General features: G+C 32.6%; 2 protein-coding genes across 3 annotated transcripts in view; one reads left to right on the forward strand and one right to left on the reverse strand.

Moving 5' to 3' along the window:
- The first annotated feature begins 645 nt into the window (after positions 1-645).
- On the forward strand, positions 646-19,044 carry LOC111620724. 2 transcript variants are annotated; one of them, XM_023362713.1, is made up of 14 exons: positions 646-712; positions 1,925-1,991; positions 2,074-2,343; positions 2,849-3,115; positions 3,352-3,464; positions 3,553-3,781; positions 4,241-4,372; positions 4,500-4,675; positions 4,755-4,888; positions 4,962-5,101; positions 5,177-5,258; positions 5,382-5,526; positions 17,976-18,129; positions 18,219-19,044. In XM_023362713.1, the coding sequence occupies exons 1-14, from the start codon at positions 689-691 to the stop codon at positions 18,377-18,379; spliced, it is 2,094 nt and encodes a 697-aa protein (XP_023218481.1). In that variant the 5' UTR covers positions 646-688; the 3' UTR covers positions 18,380-19,044. The 2 variants fall into 2 exon arrangements, with proteins under 2 accessions (XP_023218481.1, XP_023218482.1); XM_023362714.1 differs by lacking the exon at positions 646-712 and adding an exon at positions 1,797-1,817.
- Positions 12,329-22,564, reverse strand: part of LOC111620725 (mitochondrial-processing peptidase subunit alpha-like) — a 67,494-nt gene continuing 57,258 nt past the window's right edge. The window contains 4 exon segments of the mRNA XM_023362715.1: positions 12,329-12,590; positions 12,954-13,087; positions 15,632-15,654; positions 19,443-19,469. Coding sequence (XP_023218483.1) covers positions 12,421-12,590; positions 12,954-13,087; positions 15,632-15,654; positions 19,443-19,469 — 354 coding nt within the window. The 3' untranslated portion in view covers positions 12,329-12,420.

The raw sequence follows: 22,564 nt of genomic DNA on the forward strand, positions 1-22,564 counted from the left end.
GCTCACGATCCATACTCTGGAGCCAAAATCCCATACCGGACTTTACTAATTAAATTTTGAAATTTGTATTCCTCTTAAGCTTGATATTCTTATTGGTAATCGATTCTTACTGGTAATAGATTAGTCTTGTTGGTAATCGATTATTGTTGTTGGATATCGATTATTCTTATTGTTAATCGATTCTTATTAGTAATCGATAACCAATCAAGCGTACGGTTGGATTGATAAAGGGGGGGTTAGGCAATTTAGAAGTTCATTGATCCAACAGGATATCATCTGTTCAGATAAAAATCTACATATTGTAAATATGCTCACGAGGAATTAGAAAGAAACGTGACAGAAAAATTTCCATCATTGTTTGAAAGAGATGGAAAAACTTCAACAAATGATACGAGAATTAATGGGTGAAGGGATTTAAAAATAAAAGTAAAATAATACGGGCGAATTTAAAAGAAGAAGGACACGATAAAATATACGACCGGAAGAGAAATTAATAAAATCAACCATCGACGTCACGAATGACAAAGGTAATGCGAAAACTGTTGTGAGCACGTGACCAAGCAGGGGGATCTGTTCGGCTTCAGTGACAATGCGTGAAGGTCGGTATGTTTGTGCATGGCATCTCTCTCTATATATATAATGTATAAAGATGGGACCTTGTCATTCAAGTTGGTCATGTCTTTAGTGAATGTCCTCATCTCGTGAGTGCAAGGTAAGAAGCACCTAATACAGATTACAGGTGAGTACAAGTTACTACTAAATACCTTAGAGAGGATCGAAATTAATTTCCTTTTCTTATTTTTTTTTTTTTTTTGAGGGGTGGATACAATTTTTAATATTAAGAAAATTGATTTATTTTCTACCAAATGTTTGCAAAGGAATCTCATAATTCGTTGAAATTTCATCCGACTAATGGAAAAAATGATATAAAAATCAGTCAGAAAGTCTGGAAATGGAGAATTTTGTTACTTGTTTAATCTGAAATGGCAAAAATTTCTACCTCGGAAATCACTTCGTAGGGGTAAAAACGGGGGGAAAATACTTATATAAATGAAATTCTCTTCCTCTATTGCTACTTTTCTTTACTTTTTAATAAGGGAAAGTAAGTTTTTAAGTAGTGTTAAGCATATTTTATGACGTAAAATGTCACTCGCTCTCCTTCCTATAAATCACTTCTTAACAAAGCAATTAAATCTCTTAATGTTAATTTGTTTTTAATGGCATTTAATAATACCCGCTCGGTTCATTGTTTGTAAATTACGTAATTATTAACGAAGTTAATGATGTTAGATAAAACAGATTTTTAAAATAATGAGTGTAAAAATTAGATCATTTCCTTTATCGCGCATTATCTACGGTTCTACAGGAGTGGAGCCATTTGTAGGAAGTAATAATTAGTTATTAATATTTTTATACAGGGACTAGGAAGGTATTCGAAGTGGGCATCGTTGTTTCTTAGCGAATATCTAGAAATATTCTTATTAAATCAATTAATTACGTCAGTAGTAGTATTGCGCTCGAACCCGTTCGTTTATCGAGTTCCTAGTAAATAGTACTTTTACCGTTTGGTAAGTAACTGTTAGTTTTGTCTACACATACGTCACGCTCTAGCAGACTTGGAGGTCACGCTGTCATGCTTGACGAATCGACGTCTCCTTCCCAGATTTTCGCCATCTTGGATCATGACCTCAATGGGACAATGGCCTTCATCCTTCGACTTTCTCTTCCTTGTATGATAAATAACTACGTGAGATGAATTATTATTTAAATAATACCATCGAAAATTGTTAAATTTTCTACTTTAAACTCAATAATCGGTAAAATGCAAACTCACACCCTATAATTAGAATCCATTTGATTTTTTTTTTTTTTTTTACAAATTTCCGGTAGCTAAATATACTTTATTTATTTATTTTTCCCATAGATAATTATGGAAACCACACTAGCATCGGTGGTTAATATTTTATATCTGACTGCACGATTTGCAAACGGTAAGGATATATATACATATATTTAAATTGGTAATTAGTAATTCTCGAGATGAAATACTTAGAAGTGAAATGTTTGGTACAGGACTTCTGACATTCGAGAAATTGACCAATCAAGATTACCCTTCGACGACGTACTTCACGACCAGGAACGTGTCATTATATGAATGTCAAGGTTGGTGTCGAGATGATAGCAACTGTGTAGCCACGTCTTTCAGTTTCGTCGTCAACCCTTTAACGCCCATACAAGAAACCAGTTGCTTCCTCCACAACGAAACCAAGGCAAAGAAACCTTCCATTTCTCCCCAATTAACGGTCAATACTTATTACCTGACGAAAATTAATTTGAGATCGGGTAAGTTTTAATCTCTTAAGTAACTAAATAAAGGATTTAATTAGATATAATCCAGTTATTTAGATGATAAACCATCCGAGCGTGTGTGAATGAAGAAGGGATTTGGATAATCCCAAATTTTCCCATATCTAGATGAAACGATAAGACGTATCGTTTCATCTTTATTTCCGTAATGGGCCATTCTATAGAAAAATCCCTGTAATTTTCTTCAATTCACCAATAATTGGAATTAATAAAGCTTTAAATGCAGTTGAACTTCCAACAACGGGAATCATTTTTTTCCCTTCTTCTTTTGGACAAAAATGCATATAAAATAACTCCCAAACAACGGCCATATTCTCTCCCATGTCCGTTGTTCACAGGTTCGACTATATTATCGAATACTACTACTGTATTTAATAGTACCCATTGGTATGAAAATTAGAACCAAAGGGTCAATCATCTAAATGAATGGTCTATAGTTTTACTTTAGAATATTCCTAACAAAGATTCATTTCTCTTATAGAAAACTTGTGTAGTCGTCTCTGGTCGTTCGAAAGAATTCCAAATAAATACATTCGAGGATTCGACAATGCAATTATCTTCACCTCAAACAAGGATGCTTGTCTTTCAGCATGCTTAAACGAAGTTCGCTTTAATTGCCGTTCGGTCGAATTCAATTATGTGACGTTAGAGTGCCGAATTAGTGACGTCGACAGAAGATCTTCCTACGAAAACATCAAGCTGTCAGACGCTCAAGGGGTTGACTATTTCGAAAACAACTGCTTACAACGTAATGCCTCATTTTTTTTATACGTTATTACTGTAATTAATGCATTGTTTCCTAAATAATTCTACTGATAATAACACTTTCATCGTGCGGAAATTATGGATGATAAATGAAAACTGTCAAAACTGCCAGGTCAATATTGTAGCCCTTTCAGGAAATTACAATAATGACACGACGACAGAATAACTCTCGTTATTTTAAGTACGTGTATTAAATTCAATTTATTTTATTTTTTTTAGCCGATAAAATTTGCTCGAGACCCACAGTTTATTCGTACGCCAAGGTTGGATTACCACAAGCCACAATTACCCATTACGTTAATCTCAATTATTACTTAGATAAACAGATTCTGGTAGGTAAAATCTATTGAACAATTGGTGTAAATTATTGTCTAACGCGACTCTACGGGTAATTCTTCTTCCGTAACTTAAATCTCTCAGGTGTCGAACAGACAAGAATGCCAACACCAATGCACACAAGAAAAGGAATTCCTGTGTAGATCGGTGCTATTCATCACGGATCCAAGACCCGGAAAATCTGTCTGCAAACTCTACCACGTCGACCACACAATGCTGCCACAGGGAGCAGAGACATATATCGTTTCGAATCCTCTGCCACTGTTAGATAGTGGCGAGAGTTCTGGTACTTACATGGAAAGACAGTGTAGTAGTGAGTATATTTTTAAAGATATTCCAGTGAAAATGTCATTATTTTATAGGCATTAATCGTATTCTTTCATGGAATTATCGTGTAAATCCGTCAACCGAAGCAATTTATTTTTATTTTATTTTATTTATTTATTTTTCCTCCTTCGCAAAGTTTATACAATTAAAAGTTTGTTTCTTCGGTTCGCTTCCAAAGATTTCTAATTTTGGCGTCGGATAGACAGACGCCCGAAATATCGACCCGAAATAACAGCGACGATAAATTATTTGTGACGTAAGAGCAGATTCCGATAAGTCTGATGTCACTTTTTTTATTTATTTTTGGTTTAATTTTCGAAGACGTCGCCCGTGTTTTTACCATTATCAAATTAGGGAAGTGAATTTGTGACGTCACTTTCGAAAAAAATTGTCGACCTATAGAAAGTGCTTTTATTTATTTGTGTTATTTGATTTTATTTCGCAGATAGCTCACAGACGGGCCATCCTATACTGAACATAGCGACTGGGGTGGTTCAACAGACTACACCCGCTCCATTGTTGAGCGCGTCAGAAAAAAAGGACCCCTCCTGCGATGCCTTTGGCGTATGTTACGATGGTTAGAATTTTACGTTGATGATTTTTTTTCGTTAAGTTTTAAACACTGAACGTAGCGAAATATCCACTTAGGCTATTGTTTACCTGTTATTGATGTTATTCTTAATGCAAATTATTGTGTTTTCCAGTGTCTATACAATGCACAGACACTAAAATCATCGTTTATGTCCGTACCAATCGGCCTTTTCACGGAAGAATATATGCTCTAGGTAGAAGCGAAACTTGTCACGCCAACATTTTAAACAGTCAACAATTCAGACTGGACCTCACCCTCAGTGGTCAAGAATGCAACACCCAATCTCTGGTCGGTATCTAATTGTTTACACGTTTATTATTCTCCATTCTTTCTAAATTCATTAATATTTTTAAAATATATACTTTAGGGAGGAGTATATTCTAATACTGTGGTCTTGCAACACCACAACGTAGTGTTAACGAGAGCAGATAAAGTATACAACGTGCGATGTACCTACGAAATCGCCTCGAGGAATGTCTCCTTTGGCATGCTTCCTATACGGTAATTTTTAATTAATTTTTTAATAAATGGTCCACCATAAATTTAAATTTATTGTTAAAATCAATTAATTTAGCGATCCCGACACCCTCCAAATTACTTCGTCACCCGAAGCACCCCTTCCGAAGATATTTATATTGGGTGCAGACGGAAGAGAAGCTACCACCGTTCGTATAGGAGACAAATTAACATTCCGTATCGAAATACCAGAAACTAGTATGAACCCTTAATAATCAGTGTTAATTGTAATTAATTAACCTTATTAATTGTGATTATTCTTTTATTCGTTAGCTCCTTACGGGATATTCGCACGCAGTTGCGTGGCAATGGCTAAAGATGCAAGGAGCACCTTCGAAGTTATCGATGATCGAGGGTAGGTTAGTAAATATCTAAAATGGAGGCTCGACTGTTGATTGGTTGCATGTAAAATTATAGTTTAAAAAGAAAAAGAAAAATGGAGGTTCCTTTCGTGTGAGAGCGTATTTTATTGTTACAGATGTCCCGTGGATCCGCTGATATTCCCAAGATTTATGCAAATAGGAAACGCTCTGGAAAGCAGCTACGAAGCATTTCGATTCACGGAATCGTACGGGGTGATATTTCAATGTAACGTCAAATATTGCATTGGAAATTGCGAACCAGTAAGTCTGTCTGTCAGTTGTTTTGTATTTTGACACATAAAAAAAGGGATGAATTTAAAATAGCTTTAATAATTCTTGAAAATTAGAAAATGTCCTTTCTACTTTTAGTTTGCAATTGCTAACCAGTAAGTCTGTATGTTTGTTGTTCTGTACTTTTAACATGTATATAGGCATATATATATAAAGGAAATTTAAAATAGCTTTAAAAATTTGCCTACTTTTATAATTTACGTGTCTGTCATTGATTTCTACTTAATCAATGTCAGAAACTAATAAGAGAAGGTAATATTTTAAGAATAGAATCCGAAATTATTTTTGTTTTTCCGCAGACTTCTATTTATTTTTATATACTCAGCATTTTATAATAGTCCCGTTGATGTAATAAATTTTAGAGGGTTATTTAAAATTCATAATGTAACATATTCCGCCAGTTTTATTACTTTGACTCTTATTCTTTCTGACTTTCTGAAGTTATTAAAATTGCAAAGTAAAAAGTTTTCATTTTTTCCTCTACTCTTTGCAATTTCAAAATTTTATCCTTCGTCTTTTTATTTTTATTATTCTCTTTTTTTTTGTTTTTTTTTTTGCTGTAGAAATGTAGTTCTATAATGAGAACTGATCACATGTTTTATATAAATATTTAATATTAAAAAAAATTAGATATAAATAATTTATTATTTTTTTTTATTTTTGACTCTCCGCCCTTTGACCTCTAAGAGATCCTTTTTTATCAGGCCCCTCAGGTCCGAGACCGTCGAGAAGGGAAATTTTTCTGGACTCTGGAAAAATCTGGAGATCCTGGGGATTTTTCTCGGTTCAGGAGTAGTGGAACGTTAAAAAAAAAAGGGTAATTGCCTGGGGCCTCCACCAAAGGGAGCCCAAAACCGATCTTTCATAAGAAAATATTTTCCCAAAAAAATCCCCGAAGTCAACACTGCACGTGAGGCTCCCTAATTCTAATTTTCCCGAGTCCCACGAAACAATAACGCCCCAAAAAAGAGAAAGTTTTTGGNAAAATTTTTACAGTAAAACTTGTCCAAAAACGGACACCTGCCTAAACGGAAAAATTCTTAAGAATGAAGCGATTTTCCATGTTTTAAAAAAACCTATTCGAAACGGAAACCTGCCAAACTGGAATATTCGGTACCCGGTTTACACAGGTTTCACTGTCCGCTATATACAGGTTTTCCAGAAATAAATCCAGAACATAACAATTAAAGGTGTAATTAATTTATACCAAAGAACTTTTCTATAATAGCAATTAAAAGTAATGGCTCATCGAACAGAAAATGGCTCATATCTGTGGAACACCATTATGTTTATGGTGTTTAATTGGCTATGGTTATTTATTAATGGTAATAAAGATTAATTAATCATTATCACAGTTTTCAATAAAAATAAATGATACTCAGCTTTCAATGCGATCATCACAAATAAATTTTGTTCTACCTCTTAAAATTAATTATCGAGTTATGGAAAATACTTTTGTAAATATTATATTTAATTATTTAATTAAAAGTATGGTACTATGTGTTTTATTTATATAAAGTGGTATCAATATAGAGATAAAAGACGTGTTCTTGATTATTCTGTTGGTGCTATTACATCATTCTGTATAATTTATATTATTTATATGTTTCTGTTATATGAAATAAACGTGTGACGTATTTTTATAAAATATGGAAATTTACATTTGCCTCATTAATTTCCTTACAGAAATTCAAACGTTGATGTATTTCCTAATTAAAAAATCCAGCGAGTTGCATAACTTTTCAAGCAAAATTTAAAATTGTAGTGGTGCCATCTATTGTCATATTTTATTAAAAAACTTTTTTTAAAATTTTTAACTATTATAAAATGACAAAACGCTTAATTTTGAGGGTAGGAGCGAATTTTATTTAAAATTGTAAATGCTAATAACGAGTAAATCGTCATTAAGTCCGACCCCACTCGAGAAAGAACGTTTGACCCCTCTCTATCTCCTCATCTCCTCGACCTTTAACCACCAAAATTTTATAATATCGACCCCTCTAATACATAAATCTCCCCACAAAATTTCAGAAATTTTCGACAAAGGGCACATTAAGCTTTAAAGTAGGGAGTGAAATCCTGCCCTCCCACACAGAAAAAAACCTCGATTTATTCTTGTATTTCTCGATGTTGCAAGGCCCCACGAGTCAAAAAATGTAAAAATTTGGAGTGAGCATTTTTTGACCAATCGCCAAACTTTCCCTCTGTTACCTGTAACAGAGGGACATAAATATAATGCTTATTAATCTCTGTACCTGTACTTATTAAGTTGTATTAATAAATTCTTCAATTTTTTACAGCATAATCTAGCAATTATTTCCCAGTCATTAAGCTAAGCTACAATACACCCTTAACAATAACAATTCTTTTTTCTATAATTTTATTATAGTTAATAGCACCACTTGTCACACATTTATTTATATCATGCAAATACAAAGACTGGGTCTGTATTTACTACGTCACACAAGAGCTTAACAGAGAAAGGAGCGTAAAATACTCCGCAGTTCAGTTTTAATGTCTGAATTTTACAAAAGTCCAGTAAGTTGCCTAACTTTCTCGGAAGAAAAAAAAAGGTAAAATGTAGTGACGCCATCTGTTAAGAATTTTAATTACAATTTTTTCAATTATTATAGAATTAATAATCGTATATAATCATTTAAATTTATTTGGGTATTTTAAAGATAAAAAATGATTAAATAATTTCGTTTTTTACTGACAGACAAGTGAGTGAAAATTAATTTGTCTGTACGTTTCTTTCGCTATACACTGACTAATTGTAATCAGAAAGGAAATAAATAAATATTTCGTTAATTCTTTATTAAACTTTTCGCATACAAAAAAAAAAAAAGTTAAAACTGTGTGTGGCGCCATCTGTTACGAGATTTTGTTTTAAAAACTTTTATATTATGAATTATTATAAAACGGCATTAATTTTGAGGGTATAGACGAGTTTTATAAACAGGAGATGCGACCATAGTTTAGAAAAAACAGAATCGTGGGGTCGTAAAAAAAGATCCAGCGAAAACGAATTAACTCTGAGCCACGAAATTCTGGTTCTCGATTTTGGTGACGAGTTCGCACGTTCCATGAAAAATACCCAGCATTCCACAAATGGTAACGTGTGTATTTATATATTTTATAATTATAAAATTGTAACACCACTTTAATTCTTTCCCTTCCCCTCTTTTTTTTTCTATTGGCAGATTCCTTCAACGTGTTCGAATCTGTGGAATTTTTAGAAACGTGCGCTTCCAAGACCTCAATCATGGCCCTAAGTCTAACAACTGCTCTATTGTTAGTTGTGTATATATGCACGGTTGCCTACTTTGTTGCCCATAGACGAGCCCATAAAGAATTCTCTTAACATCATTTAATATAATATAAATTCGGAAATTGATTCGTCAATTATAACCTGTCAACACGACCGGTTTTTATTATTATTATTTTTTTTAATTTAGAATATATTTTTCTAAAATTTTTACAGTAAAACTTGTCCAAAAACGGACACCTGCCTAAACGGAAAAATTCTTAAGAATGAAGCGATTTTCCATGTTTTAAAAAAACCTATTCGAAACGGAAACCTGCCAAACTGGAATATTCGGTACCCGGTTTACACAGGTTTCACTGTCCGCTATATACAGGTTTTCCAGAAATAGATCCAGAACATAACAATTAAAGGTGTAATTAATTTATACCAAAGAACTTTTCTATAATAGCAATTAAAAGTAATGGCTCATCGAACAGAAAATGGCTCATATCTGTGGAACACCATTATGTTTATGGTGTTTAATTGGCTATGGTTATTTATTAATGGTAATAAAGATTAATTAATCATTATCACAGTTTTCAATAAAAATAAATGATACTCAGCTTTCAATGCGATCATCACAAATAAATTTTGTTCTACCTCTTAAAATTAATTATCGAGTTATGGAAAATACTTTTGTAAATATTATATTTAATTAAAAGTATGGTACTATGTGTTTTATTTATATAAAGTGGTATCAATATAGAGATAAAAGACGTGTTCTTGATTATTCTGTTGGTGCTATTACATCATTCTGTATAATTTATATTATTTATATGTTTCTGTTATATGAAATAAACGTGTGACGTATTTTTATAAAATATGGAAATTTACATTTGCCTCATTAATTTCCTTACAGAAATTCAAACGTTGATGTATTTCCTAATTAAAAAATCCAGCGAGTTGCATAACTTTTCAAGCAAAATTTAAAATTGTAGTGGTGCCATCTATTGTCATATTTTATTAAAAAACTTTTTTTAAAATTTTTAACTATTATAAAATGACAAAACGCTTAATTTTGAGGGTAGGAGCGAATTTTATTTAAAATTGTAAATGCTAATAACGAATAATATCTTCATCAAGTCCGATTCTTCTCGAGATATATGATATATGATGCTCTTTACCTCCTCATCTCCTCGACCTTTAACCACCAAAATTTTATAATATCGACCCCTCTAATACATAAATCTCCCCACAAAATTTCAGAAATTTTCGACAAAGGGCACATTAAGCTTTAAAGTAGGGAGTGAAATCCTGCCCTCCCACACAGAAAAAAACCTCGATTTATTCTTGTATTTCTCGATGTTGCAAGGCCCCACGAGTCAAAAAATGTAAAAATTTGGAGTGAGCATTTTTTGACCAATCGCCAAACTTTCCCTCTGTTACCTGTAACAGAGGGACATAAATATAATGCTTATTAATCTCTGTACCTGTACTTATTAAGTTGTATTAATAAATTCTTCAATTTTTTACAGCATAATCTAGCAATTATTTCCCAGTCATTAAGCTAAGCTACAATACACCCTTAACAATAACAATTCTTTTTTCTATAATTTTATTATAGTTAATAGCACCACTTGTCACACATTTATTTATATCATGCAAATACAAAGACTGGGTCTGTATTTACTACGTCACACAAGAGCTTAACAGAGAAAGGAGCGTAAAATACTCCGCAGTTCAGTTTTAATGTCTGAATTTTACAAAAGTCCAGTAAGTTGCCTAACTTTCTCGGAAGAAAAAAAAAGGTAAAATGTAGTGACGCCATCTGTTAAGAATTTTAATTACAATTTTTTCAATTATTATAGAATTAATAATCGTATATAATCATTTAAATTTATTTGGGTATTTTAAAGATAAAAAATGATTAAATAATTTCGTTTTTTACTGACAGACAAGTGAGTGAAAATTAATTTGTCTGTACGTTTCTTTCGCTATACACTGACTAATTGTAATCAGAAAGGAAATAAATAAATATTTCGTTAATTCTTTATTAAACTTTTCGCATACAAAAAAAAAAAAAGTTAAAACTGTGTGTGGCGCCATCTGTTACGAGATTTTGTTTTAAAAACTTTTATATTATGAATTATTATAAAACGGCATTAATTTTGAGGGTATAGACGAGTTTTATAAACAATTCTATATGTTAATAATGAATAAAATCTTCATTAAGTCCAATCTAGAAATGCGGCACGTGACCTCCTATAACTCTCCAACCCCTCGACCTTTAATCTCCAAAATTAAATAGTATCAATCCCCTTAATACACAAACCTTCTCGCAAAATTTCAGAAATTTTCGACAAAGGGCACGGGAGATATTAATCTTCAAAGTGGGTGGAAAAAATCGTTCCCCAAACACACAAACACTTAACATATATACAGAAAAATCCCAAAATCTTGGGGGTCATTTATATGAATGAAAAGACGAAACTAAATAAGAGTAACGAGCGTGACGTTAGTTTCATTGATGTTACCGTAAAATAAAAAAAAAAAAACAAAGAATAGAGCGTTTCAATGGTAAATTAATTGCGGTAACTTATTTAAACAAGACAATAAGATTATTCTCCGAAGTGTTCTGACGTCACAGAGTGTATTTATCCCAGGCTGAACTTTGATTACTATGTACTTAATAGTTTCTAACGTTTCATCTAATCAATATTAAACGCGTTTATTTAAAGATTTACAAACTTGAAGACGGACACGATGGCTCTGAGGAGTGGACCAATCTGCTCCAAGAGCATGTGAACCACTTGGTGACATATTCGAGGTGGACTTTAGCGTCAGTGTATAATTCTCTTCTTCTCTTATCGATAGAGATTCCACAATGGCTAACACAATTGTCAATATTTGTTTCAAATCAATATTAATCCTGCGCTAAAAAGTAAATATCTTCAATGGATTTCGCTTTTGCAAATTTTCATTAAACTCACTTCGTACTTAGTTAATCGTTACTTGCACTTAGTTCGCCATTAAGATAAAAAAAATCCAGCAGTGAGTTGCGTAACTTTTCCGGTAAGATTTAAAAATTGTGTGTGGCGCCATATGTTACGATTATTAATTATAAAGCGGCAATAAGCTTAATTTTGAGGTTAGAGAGGAGTAAGATCTTCCTTAAGTGAGGCAAAGAAAATGAATTTTGTCACCGATTTGTCGAATAAATTTACGGTAAAACCTGCCCAAAACGGAATCCGAATAAGACGGAGAAATCCGCCTAAACGGGGAAAAATTCTTCGGTACCCGTATGATTCCGGTTTACACAGGTTTGACCCAAATATTCCACGAATACGAGAAAACCAAGAGCACGTTTATGAAACACAGTGGAACCTGTGTTTCATAAACGTATTCGGGTTCTGCTTTGGAACCCGAATACAGGCTTCTTTGTAAGAATATTTTTCCCGTTTAAGCAGGTTTCCGTGTTATTCGGGTTCCATTTTGGGCGTGTTTTAGTGATAAATTTAGCAGTCATTTATTTTATTTTTTATTAAAACAAATTTAGACAATGGTCAATAATTATAACTCTTGGCTTATCTACAATTACGTTAGCCTTATAAACAGTATCATCGAAACAATGAATATCGTTTGGGCATTCTCCCTTCTTTGTGGACCAAACCTGCTTCTATGTCCTCCACTGCTGGCAATCCTTTGACGTCACCCAGGCAGGCAACAGCGGCTCTGCTCTTCAACAAACGAAGAGCTATTCTGTGAATGTCGTCCTCGTTCACCTTACCTGCAAAAAAATTCAAAATTTCATCATCGTCGTCCCGTAATTTAAATAAAATACGATAAAACCTCCGAAAGCTGGAACCGCACGGCACCGAATACGGTAAAACCTGTCCGAAACGAAATCCACCTAAACGAGGGGGGAAAATGTAGCGATTTTCTATGTCGAAAAAACTTGTTCAAAACGGAAAAATTCGCTTCCGGTTTACACAGGTTTGACTATTTTTTCCTGTTTGGCAAGCTTCCATTTTAAACTATTTTTCCCGTTTTTCTAATGTAGAAAATCGTTCCGTTCGTACAAATTTTTCCGTCTAGGAAGGTGTCCGTTTCGAACGGGTTTTTTATTACAGTAACAATGTAGACGTATTACCTATTTCTTCGATGTAATATTCTGGCGACTGATGCTTTCCAGTTGTTAAAACCTGTCTACCGATGTCCTCAAAAACAATGGGCCTGGACTCCAAGTTCATCAGTAACATGGACTGAAGCTGTGTTTTGGCTCTGCTTAACTCAGACTGAAAATTTCGAAATTGTAAAACTTAGTAAACGAAATACTTTAAGAGTTGAAGGGTTTTAAAACATATATAAGAAAATAATAAATTATATATTCTTTCAGATATGGCAGGATTATTTTGAGGAGACAATCCACCTTCCATTGTCACCTAACAGGCTGTTTAAGTTAATTGTGGAAGGTTTCAGAAACCAAATCTGCAACCAATTAGAAGCTCAGTCTTATTTCTAATTAGAAAACCGAATATTTTAATATTTTGCATTAAACACAGCATTTTTAAGTCTAAGAAACTCTGAAAGTTACCCTTTAAACAGCATTCTCTGCCATGTAATTTTTTTTTTTTTTGACAGATTTATATGTAATGAATTTTTGGCTTCCTTATAGAGGTTTTTTAAAGCTTAGAAAACAAGTAAGAGGAAATAAAAATCTGCTATAAATTTCATCAATTCACTTAGGTGAAAATTTTATTGATATTATTACATAAAATTATGTTTTATTATTAGTAATAAAAGGCACTCCACAACAGATATAACATCAGTTATTTGAATTTTCCAGATGACTGCTGTTTCAAAATTAATCAAGTGCTTCAGAAGACTGACAGATATCTCAAGTGAAGTCTCCAAAACTACACACTTGACCAAATAGAGATGTCAACACTGTATTTCAACACACACTGTGTATGTTGAAATACAATGCTGTCATCTCTACTGCAAAACAAAAAAATATATGAAGATAATGATGTGTATTGCAATTTCATTGAAGGAACTCTACACTGCCTTTCTTAATCAATTTTTATCATCTTTCATGGAAAATTAACCCTATAGGTGGTTACACATTCTGGCCCAGTAAAAACATCATCATGTTATGCAAAAACAGTAGACAAGTTTCCCAATAATAAAAATATCCCTTACATGAGCTACAGAGACAACTCTGATAACCTCCAACAAGCTTACCTAATAGACTTTTTAATAGCTAGACCAATTAATGTATACCAAAAGCAGCAAGCACAGCCAGATGATTGTGAAAGTCTGAAGAAAATCAAAAAAGTATGCAAAAGAAGAGCCATTTGCTTTAAAAACTATTAGACTAAATCTATGTAATATAATCTAATAAATGTGAAACTGGTATTACTTTCTATCATATTCCTCTCACTCTTTTTCTATTAACAGCAATACATTGCCTGGATTTTTGTGCATCAACCATTATAACTTAAGTGCAGAGCAAATTAAAATATTATGATGATTTTCAGCAAATTTTAACATTGGATTCTTCATTCAAATTTTTTTAAATTGAAACTTTTTAATTTGTAAAGTACAGAGAAAGCAAACAAGTAAATTTTCTGAATTTCAAATTGTGAATAGCAAATATTTAATAATCTGTTTTGTAGTTCAATAATTACAATGTTTAGAAGTTTCTTTCTTTCATTACGGAAAAATGTTTCATGTTCTATTTCCAATTTCTTAGAAATGTTTATCACATTATCTATTAAAGCTTCTGCAAAACCAAAGTTTTGAAAGAATTTTGTGGAGTTTAGACAAACAATTCAGAATTTATGACAAGAAATGCCCTTCTGTAATTAATAAATTACAGAATACATTCAATAAATTAGTGTTGAACATTTTGTTTCATACAAAATCATTGTGGCATTGTATATTTAAATTGTTAAAATTGATATTGAAGTTATTATTAATATATAATTTTTTATTTCAAGAAAGAAACAAAGAAAGTAAATTTTTCTAATTTTAATATAATTATTCAAATATAAAACAATCTTCTATTCAGTATTTTTTATATTGTTATAAAAAAACACTTATGAGCTTTAAACATTTTCATTTTCTTCTATATGTGAAATTAAGTGAATATTACCTTCAGAGCCTTACATTTTTGTAAAAACATAAGGTTATCTTGCATTTCTAGACATTTTAGTACAGCACAGAAGCTGAAGAATAGCAAGACTGAGACTTTTCCTCAGCATACAAATGCTTAATATTTTTATTTAACCTGTGGTAAAAGTTACTTATCATGTTGAGTGAGGTTTTAGACGATCCCAATTTAAATAGTTAAATTGTGGTACTTTTTCTATCAAATATTTATGTAAGGCTTTAGGGAAATGTTCTTGGTGAAACAATATTTTGCTTTGGAAATGAAAGAATTTTTAAGAATGAATTTAATCAAAATTTTTGAAAGTTGTATATTTAATGAATTAGAAAATGATGTTAATGTTTAATTTAATGCAAATTAAACATCATCATATTTTTCAGTGTTCACTCATGCTTTCTTCTTCTTGTGCTTGCCCTTTCTGAATAATGCAGTATGAACACAGATCTTATTCTGCAATCAATGGGCACCCTTAGAAAATTTTCCATGGGGGCAAAGTTTGGAGACAAATAAATAATAAAAAGACATTAATTTTTAATTAATTATTTAATATTTTGGGGTATTTTTGCATAAGTATATTATAGAATACAGTCATGTTTGAAGGTGTAAGGTTACATATCTCAATCACTTTTAAGATTATAATTTGTGGAATTTTTTACTTGATTTCAAGAGGGCAAATGTCCTGTTTGTCCTCCTTTACACATGCCTTCTAGGAACAATAATGTTTGTTTANTATTTTTGACTCTCCGCCCTTTGACCTCTAAGAGATCCTTTTTTATCAGGCCCCTCAGGTCCGAGACCGTCGAGAAGGGAAATTTTTCTGGACTCTGGAAAAATCTGGAGATCCTGGGGATTTTTCTCGGTTCAGGAGTAGTGGAACGTTAAAAAAAAAAAAAGGGTAATTGCCTGGGGCCTCCACCAAAGGGAGCCCAAAACCGATCTTTCATAAGAAAATATTTTCCCAAAAAAATCCCCGAAGTCAACACTGCACGTGAGGCTCCCTAATTCTAATTTTCCCGAGTCCCACGAAACAATAACGCCCCAAAAAACAGAAAGTTTTTGGGGGGCCCGTAACGGTTACAACTCCTGTAAATCAACAATATTTTTACTAACAAACTTATGTTTGTTAGTAAAAATTTCTATAAATTCTTTTTGTTAGTAAAGAAACAACCTACGTACACTGTATTTCATTGTTATAATAAAAAACTGCCCGCTCTATAACAGCGCTCGAAGATTTTAGGGGGCCCGACTCCCCATGAAAAAGTTCCTCCGGGATTCGATCAGGCCGGTATTCCGATTATCCGGGAGGCAGTAATTTACGTAAAGATTCTATTGTATTATCCTGCTTAGCTGCAATTAGTTCTTATCTTATCGAGCTCCCTGCTAAAATATGATATCGTCCATTAGCCCGTGAAGACGGATAAAAAACACAAAAAAAAAAAAAAAGGAATTCTAACGAGATAATTACTTAAATGCGATATAAGGAATGTAAATTCGAAAACGTTTAAATGAATTAATGTTTCGACCAAGACATCATCACATAAATTTGCCAATTTAATAATTCTGCAATCTTTTTCCTTAATGATAATGCGGCCATTTTCTAGATTTTCTCTCGTTAATTTATCATCAAGCTTCGCTGACGAAAATAATATAAAATAAAATTTCAATTATATTATTTTTACCGGTGTTTAACTACACTTTATCTGTTTATAATTCGCTTTGGGAAAATTATATTTACACAGGTTCCATTACAGAATTTTAACACATACAAAAAAAAAAAATTTTAATTTCTAAATAATTAAATTTAAGAAATTCAGAAGCGAGTTGCGTAACTTTCCCGACAAAACAGTTAAAATTCTGCGTGGTGTCATCTGTTGAGGTTTTTTTAAAAATAAATTTTTAGATTAATAATTATTATAAAATGGCAGAAAGCTTAATTTTGAGGGTAGAGGTGTTTTTATAGAAGGTAATAACGAGTAAAATCTTCATTAATTCCGATCCCATCTATCTCCCTACCACGTCGACCTTTAACCTCCAAAATTTAACAGTATCGATCTCCCTAACACACAAACCTTCCTGCAAAATTTCAGAAATTTTCGACAAAAAGCACAGGAGTTATTAAGCTTTAAAGTGGGTGAATAAAATCCTGCTCCCCCCCAAAACACACACTAATACCCCTACAGACAGAAAAACCCCCAAATTTTTTTTTGCATTTCTCGATGTTGCAAGACCTCCCGAGTCCAAAACTGTAAAATAATCTTGGGGATTCATTATTTTATTTTTTTTTTTGACAGATGGCCCTCTGTTATATATGACAACCAGGAAAGTAAAAATAATGCCAAAAAAAAATTAAATCATTAATTGCCTAATGATAATTATGACAGTTTAATTAAATTTCCAGCTGAAGAAATATTGATGAAGGAGGAATTTAATTGATGAATTTAAATATAGTTTGAGATTTGAAGTTTTATTGATCCCAAAATAAACACCGAAGATACAACAGCCACGAAGAATTTTAATAAGAATTTAAATTAAAAACCTACCGCTCTGGAGATCCGGGTTTGAATCCTGGTGGTCAAAAAAGAAAAAGAAATCGAGAATTTTTCCGGACCCATTCATTGTGGGTTCTACCTATAATGACCCACAATGGAGAGCTTGATCCAACCTATAATGGGCCTCGTCAGTGCACGCGGGGTGAATTATTGTATATGTCCTTCTATGATAAAGTGGTCCATATTTAGGTGTTTCAAACGTGAAGAAAGCCCGGTAAACTCGACGTGACCAGCCTATTTGCAGATGCGAACCCACGACCAGCATCAGTGGTTTCATTCATCTGCCACTGCCCATTTTTTTCTTTCCTATATTACAATGTGACAATTAAAATTAATTGTTACAGAATCAATGCCATTATTGTTTCCATAGTATAATAATTAAATAAAAATAACCGTAATTGTTAGTTTTTTTTTTTAACAATAAGATAATTAATTTAGGTGTATTTTTAAGGTGAGATGCGACCATAGTTTAGAAAAAACAGAATCGTGGGGTCGTAAAAAAAGATCCAGCGAAAACGAATTAACTCTGAGCCACGAAATTCTAGTTCTCGATTTTGGTGACGAGTTCGCACGTTCCATGAAAAATACCCAGCATTCCACAAATGGTAACGTGTGTATTTATATATTTTATAATTATAAAATTGTAACACCACTTTAATTCTTTCCCTTCCCCTCTTTTTTTTTCTATTGGCAGATTCCTTCAACGTGTTCGAATCTGTGGAATTTTTAGAAACGTGCGCTTCCAAGACCTCAATCATGGCCCTAAGTCTAACAACTGCTCTATTGTTAGTTGTGTATATATGCACGGTTGCCTACTTTGTTGCCCATAGACGAGCCCATAAAGAATTCTCTTAACATCATTTAATATAATATAAATTCGGAAATTGATTCGTCAATTATAACCTGTCAACACGACCGGTTTTTATTATTATTATTTTTTTTAATTTAGAATATATTTTTCTAAAATTTTTACAGTAAAACTTGTCCAAAAACGGACACCTGCCTAAACGGAAAAATTCTTAAGAATGAAGCGATTTTCCATGTTTTAAAAAAACCTATTCGAAACGGAAACCTGCCAAACTGGAATATTCGGTACCCGGTTTACACAGGTTTCACTGTCCGCTATATACAGGTTTTCCAGAAATAAATCCAGAACATAACAATTAAAGGTGTAATTAATTTATACCAAAGAACTTTTCTATAATAGCAATTAAAAGTAATGGCTCATCGAACAGAAAATGGCTCATATCTGTGGAACACCATTATGTTTATGGTGTTTAATTGGCTATGGTTATTTATTAATGGTAATAAAGATTAATTAATCATTATCACAGTTTTCAATAAAAATAAATGATACTCAGCTTTCAATGCGATCATCACAAATAAATTTTGTTCTACCTCTTAAAATTAATTATCGAGTTATGGAAAATACTTTTGTAAATATTATATTTAATTATTTAATTAAAAGTATGGTACTATGTGTTTTATTTATATAAAGTGGTATCAATATAGAGATAAAAGACGTGTTCTTGATTATTCTGTTGGTGCTATTACATCATTCTGTATAATTTATATTATTTATATGTTTCTGTTATATGAAATAAACGTGTGACGTATTTTTATAAAATATGGAAATTTACATTTGCCTCATTAATTTCCTTACAGAAATTCAAACGTTGATGTATTTCCTAATTAAAAAATCCAGCGAGTTGCATAACTTTTCAAGCAAAATTTAAAATTGTAGTGGTGCCATCTATTGTCATATTTTATTAAAAAACTTTTTTTAAAATTTTTAACTATTATAAAATGACAAAACGCTTAATTTTGAGGGTAGGAGCGAATTTTATTTAAAATTGTAAATGCTAATAACGAGTAAATCGTCATTAAGTCCGACCCCACTCGAGAAAGAACGTTTGACCCCTCTCTATCTCCTCATCTCCTCGACCTTTAACCACCAAAATTTTATAATATCGACCCCTCTAATACATAAATCTCCCCACAAAATTTCAGAAATTTTCGACAAAGGGCACATTAAGCTTTAAAGTAGGGAGTGAAATCCTGCCCTCCCACACAGAAAAAAACCTCGATTTATTCTTGTATTTCTCGATGTTGCAAGGCCCCACGAGTCAAAAAATGTAAAAATTTGGAGTGAGCATTTTTTGACCAATCGCCAAACTTTCCCTCTGTTACCTGTAACAGAGGGACATAAATATAATGCTTATTAATCTCTGTACCTGTACTTATTAAGTTGTATTAATAAATTCTTCAATTTTTTACAGCATAATCTAGCAATTATTTCCCAGTCATTAAGCTAAGCTACAATACACCCTTAACAATAACAATTCTTTTTTCTATAATTTTATTATAGTTAATAGCACCACTTGTCACACATTTATTTATATCATGCAAATACAAAGACTGGGTCTGTATTTACTACGTCACACAAGAGCTTAACAGAGAAAGGAGCGTAAAATACTCCGCAGTTCAGTTTTAATGTCTGAATTTTACAAAAGTCCAGTAAGTTGCCTAACTTTCTCGGAAGAAAAAAAAAGGTAAAATGTAGTGACGCCATCTGTTAAGAATTTTAATTACAATTTTTTCAATTATTATAGAATTAATAATCGTATATAATCATTTAAATTTATTTGGGTATTTTAAAGATAAAAAATGATTAAATAATTTCGTTTTTTACTGACAGACAAGTGAGTGAAAATTAATTTGTCTGTACGTTTCTTTCGCTATACACTGACTAATTGTAATCAGAAAGGAAATAAATAAATATTTCGTTAATTCTTTATTAAACTTTTCGCATACAAAAAAAAAAAAAGTTAAAACTGTGTGTGGCGCCATCTGTTACGAGATTTTGTTTTAAAAACTTTTATATTATGAATTATTATAAAACGGCATTAATTTTGAGGGTATAGACGAGTTTTATAAACAATTCTATATGTTAATAATGAATAAAATCTTCATTAAGTCCAATCTAGAGATGCGGCACGTGACCTCCTATAACTCTCCAACCCCTCGACCTTTAATCTCCAAAATTAAATAGTATCAATCCCCTTAATACACAAACCTTCTCGCAAAATTTCAGAAATTTTCGAAAAAGGACACGAGAGATATTAATCTTCAAAGTGGGTGGAAAAAATCGTTCCCCAAACACACAAACACTTAACATATATACAGAAAAATCCCAAAATCTTGGGGGTCATTTATATGAATGAAAAGACGAAACTAAATAAGAGTAACGAGCGTGACGTTAGTTTCATTGATGTTACCGTAAAATAAAAAAAAACAAAGAATAGAGCGTTCAACGGTAAATTAATGGCGATAACTTATTTAAACAAGACAATAAGATTATTCTCCGAAGTGTTCTGACGTCACAGAGTGTATTTATCCCAGGCTGAACTTTGATTACTATGTACTTAATAGTTTCTAACGTTTCATCTAATCAATATTAAACGCGTTTACTTGAAGATTTACAAACTTGAAGACGGACACGATGGCTCTGAGGAGTGGACCAATCTGCTCCAAGAGCATGTGAACCACTTGGTGACATATTCGAGGTGGACTTTAGCGTCAGTGTATAATTCTCTTCTTCTCTTATCGATAGAGATTCCACAATGACTAACACAATTGTCAATATTTGTTTCAAATCAATATTAATCCTGCGCTAAAAAGTAAATATCTTCAATGGATTTCGCTTTTGCAAATTTTCATTAAACTCACTTCGTACTTAGTTAATCGTTACTTGCACTTAGTTCGCCATTAAGATAAAAAAAATCCAGCAGTGAGTTGCGTAACTTTTCCGGTAAGATTTAAAAATTGTGTGTGGCGCCATATGTTACGATTATTAATTATAAAGCGGCAATAAGCTTAATTTTGAGGTTAGAGAGGAGTAAGATCTTCCTTAAGTGAGGCAAAGAAAATGAATTTTGTCACCGATTTGTCGAATAAATTTACGGTAAAACCTGCCCAAAACGGAATCCGAATAAGACGGAGAAATCCGCCTAAACGGGGAAAAATTCTTCGGTACCCGTATGATTCCGGTTTACACAGGTTTGACCCAAATATTCCACGAATACGAGAAAACCAAGAGCACGTTTATGAAACACAGTGGAACCTGTGTTTCATAAACGTATTCGGGTTCTGCTTTGGAACCCGAATACAGGCTTCTTTGTAAGAATATTTTTCCCGTTTAAGCAGGTTTCCGTGTTATTCGGGTTCCATTTTGGGCGTGTTTTAGTGATAAATTTAGCAGTCATTTATTTTATTTTTTATTAAAACAAATTTAGACAATGGTCAATAATTATAACTCTTGGCTTATCTACAATTACGTTAGCCTTATAAACAGTATCATCGAAACAATGAATATCGTTTGGGCATTCTCCCTTCTTTGTGGACCAAACCTGCTTCTATGTCCTCCACTGCTGGCAATCCTTTGACGTCACCCAGGCAGGCAACAGCGGCTCTGCTCTTCAACAAACGAAGAGCTATTCTGTGAATGTCGTCCTCGTTCACCTTACCTGCAAAAAAATTCAAAATTTCATCATCGTCGTCCCGTAATTTAAATAAAATACGATAAAACCTCCGAAAGCTGGAACCGCACGGCACCGAATACGGTAAAACCTGTCCGAAACGAAATCCACCTAAACGAGGGGGGAAAATGTAGCGATTTTCTATGTCGAAAAAACTTGTTCAAAACGGAAAAATTCGCTTCCGGTTTACACAGGTTTGACTATTTTTTCCTGTTTGGCAAGCTTCCATTTTAAACTATTTTTCCCGTTTTTCTAATGTAGAAAATCGTTCCGTTCGTACAAATTTTTCCGTCTAGGAAGGTGTCCGTTTCGAACGGGTTTTTTATTACAGTAACAATGTAGACGTATTACCTATTTCTTCGATGTAATATTCTGGCGACTGATGCTTTCCAGTTGTTAAAACCTGTCTACCGATGTCCTCAAAAACAATGGGCCTGGACTCCAAGTTCATCAGTAACATGGACTGAAGCTGTGTTTTGGCTCTGCTTAACTCAGACTGAAA

This window comes from Centruroides sculpturatus, unplaced genomic scaffold (assembly GCF_000671375.1).
Source record: "Centruroides sculpturatus isolate CEXI.00-Female unplaced genomic scaffold, Cexi_2.0 scaffold274, whole genome shotgun sequence".
Lineage (NCBI taxonomy): Eukaryota > Metazoa > Arthropoda > Arachnida > Scorpiones > Buthidae > Centruroides > Centruroides sculpturatus.